This window comes from Propithecus coquereli, unplaced genomic scaffold (genome assembly GCF_000956105.1).
Source record: "Propithecus coquereli isolate 6110/MARCELLA unplaced genomic scaffold, Pcoq_1.0 Scaffold56, whole genome shotgun sequence".
Taxonomy (NCBI): Eukaryota; Metazoa; Chordata; class Mammalia; order Primates; family Indriidae; genus Propithecus; species Propithecus coquereli.
In genome coordinates, this window is record NW_012151507.1 from 6824794 (window position 1) to 6827466 (window position 2673).

At 41.9% G+C, this 2673-nt stretch overlaps 1 protein-coding gene across 1 annotated transcript in view; it reads left to right on the forward strand.

The window, feature by feature from the left end:
* Nucleotides 1–1417, forward strand: part of KLHL20 (kelch-like family member 20) — a 59403-nt gene extending 57986 nt beyond the window's left edge. The window contains exons 9-10 of the mRNA XM_012657722.1: nt 111–244; nt 1131–1417. Coding sequence (XP_012513176.1) covers nt 111–244; nt 1131–1417 — 421 coding nt within the window. The remainder of the gene's footprint in view (nt 1–110; nt 245–1130) is intronic.
* The last annotated feature ends 1256 nt before the right edge of the window (nt 1418–2673 follow it).

A 2673-nucleotide genomic window follows, 5' to 3' on the forward strand; every position in this document is an offset into this window, starting at 1 on the left:
CTATACCAAGTCTATGTATCCAATATATTTGTAGTGTGATTTCTGACCTTATGAAAAAAGCTTCTCTTAACAAGAAGAACTTGCATTCAGTCTGGTTTCTCCCACTGAAGGTATGATCCGAAGGAGAACAAGTGGACTCGGGTGGCTTCTATGAGCACCAGAAGACTAGGCGTGGCCGTGGCTGTGTTAGGAGGGTTCTTATACGCTGTGGGTGGCTCTGACGGGACGTCTCCACTCAACACAGGTTAGTGCCTCCCAAACGCAGTCTGGTTCCCCAAAAGCAGCACATTTCCCTAAGGAGAGTCCCCCTATAAAACGTATAAAAAGTCTAGGTTATCCTATAATTTATTAGGAAAATGCTTTATTTTTCCTCTAGGAGAGTAACTCTCAGCTCTTCCTAAGCTCCTTCTGCAGACATAGTCTTCTAGTACATTCCCAAATATTTCTTTCTCCCTCTGCTTTACAAGCTGCTGGAGATTATATAATGAATGAAAGACCTACTTTCTCATATGATTATTTCCCTCCCCCTACCGTCACCACCTCTCCTCAAAAAAAAGAAATAGACTGTAATCTGAGAATAAATAAAAACCTAGAACTAGAAATTGGTTTATTGCTAGTCCCTTCTATTTAGAGATAATGAGTATTTTTGCATAAGGATATTGTCAGTGTGGCACTCACATCAAATTCATTGTCATATATCTTTTCCTTTCAATGGCTTAAAATGCTCTAGTCTATAGGCAAGGGAGTACAGGAGTTGTCTGATTATGATAATAAATTTTTAGTACTGAATGGTGCTTGTAGATCATACAGTCCAATCTCCCCATTTAAAGCTAAGGAGAATGAGGGTATGGGGCATGTAGCTAATTTGCCAAATTTGTCATATTGCCAAAACTAGAACCCAAATATCTTGACTCCAACACATGCCCTTTCTACCATACCATGCCTAGAAGAAACCAGTCCCTGCTGAGAGTATATGTAGTGTTGTCTAGAGGTATGCAAGTTCTCAGAAGCAAAAATCTGATTGTTTTTTGAAAATATGTGTTATCACAAAGTTTTGGTGGCTATGAGGAAAACTAGAGGTGAGAGGAAATGGTTGAATGATCACTTGCTGGCTTTTCCTTTCCCTGCAGTGGAGCGCTACAATCCTCAGGAAAACAGATGGCACACAATAGCCCCTATGGGGACCCGGAGGAAGCACCTAGGCTGTGCGGTGTATCAGGACATGATCTATGCCGTAGGAGGTAGAGATGACACTACGGAGCTCAGCAGTGCTGAGAGGTACAACCCCAGAACTAATCAGTGGTCTCCAGTGGTGGCCATGACATCCCGCCGCAGTGGAGTAAGTACCCAGCTACTGAGTGCTTTGAGCTTCGAAAACCAAGCACCAAGACAGGGCTCTGCAGAAGGTGTGCTGTGATCTGTAAAATACAATACGCTTGACCAGTGCAGAGGTGAACTGCTAGTGCCTACGTGTTTTATTTTCCAGCTGTCTCATCCGATGCTATTGGGATGCTTGTAGGCAAAACAAGCTCTGCTAATTTTGCCAGAAAAAATATTCAATTTCTTTTGATTGCTCTTATCTCAAGTAGTTAAAAATCTTACATCCAGTCATATCTTTAATTAGAGAGTTAATTTTTTATGATTTATCTTATATCAGTTGCTTCTCTGGAAGGCATCTCCTTGTGTCATCTACTACCTTATCTAACTTCCTATCTATTGGAGCCAAATATGCCTACCTAATGTTTCTAGCTAATATTCTGAGTAGTTGTCATACTAATACAAATGTTTAGGCAAAAACCCATGTGGCCCCACCACCAGTCTCCACAAGCTGGTTTGAGTCTATCCCATCTATAATATAGGCCAGATCAGGCTGACCTGTGTCATTCTAGACCATGCATGACCTGCGAGTACAAGAGACTTTCAGAGTGAAGTATAGGATTCATCCATCCTGGGATGTTTGCTCAGGGTGAGGTGTAACCCATTAGCCACTGATCATGTCAGGAGTCCGTCAGTGTAGGACAGACACATCCACAACAGGAAGGAGAAGCAAGCAGTGGCTAAAGACTCCATAATCTGAGGATAAAAGGGAATGAATTCTGATTTACATAAATCAAGGTCCACCACTGGAAGGCATCAGCAAGTCAAAGCATTCACATGTCTATGGCTTTTTATTACTGGTAGCTAACAGCTTCTTAGTCACATTCCTGTTATTTTTACTGCTACATTCTGTTGATTACATTTTTATTCATGTACTCATTAAGCGCTTAATGTGTTCTGGGAAAGCGAAAATGAGTATGACATGATTCCCCTCCTCAATGAGCTTCCAACTTAATGAAGGAAATGGAAATGCTTACAGCTAACTATAATAAATAAATCTTATAGTAGTGGCATGTGTGTTACAGGGAAACGTGGGAGAATGTGCTTACTGCTTTGGGAAAGTAAGAGTGGGTGGGGGAGGTAAAGAGACTACCAGAGACAGTCACATATAAGCTAGGTCATGAAGGAAGAATGAGGTTTCTAGAAGAGGGGCAGAAAACACCAGCCAAGGAACAACGTGTGCAAAAGCAAGGATGTGTGAAAATGTATGGTATTTTCAGGGACTAGCAGTTAATCCAGTCCTACTGCCGTTCAGGGTGCCGTAGAGGGAGGAAGGGGAAAATACAGGAGGTGACA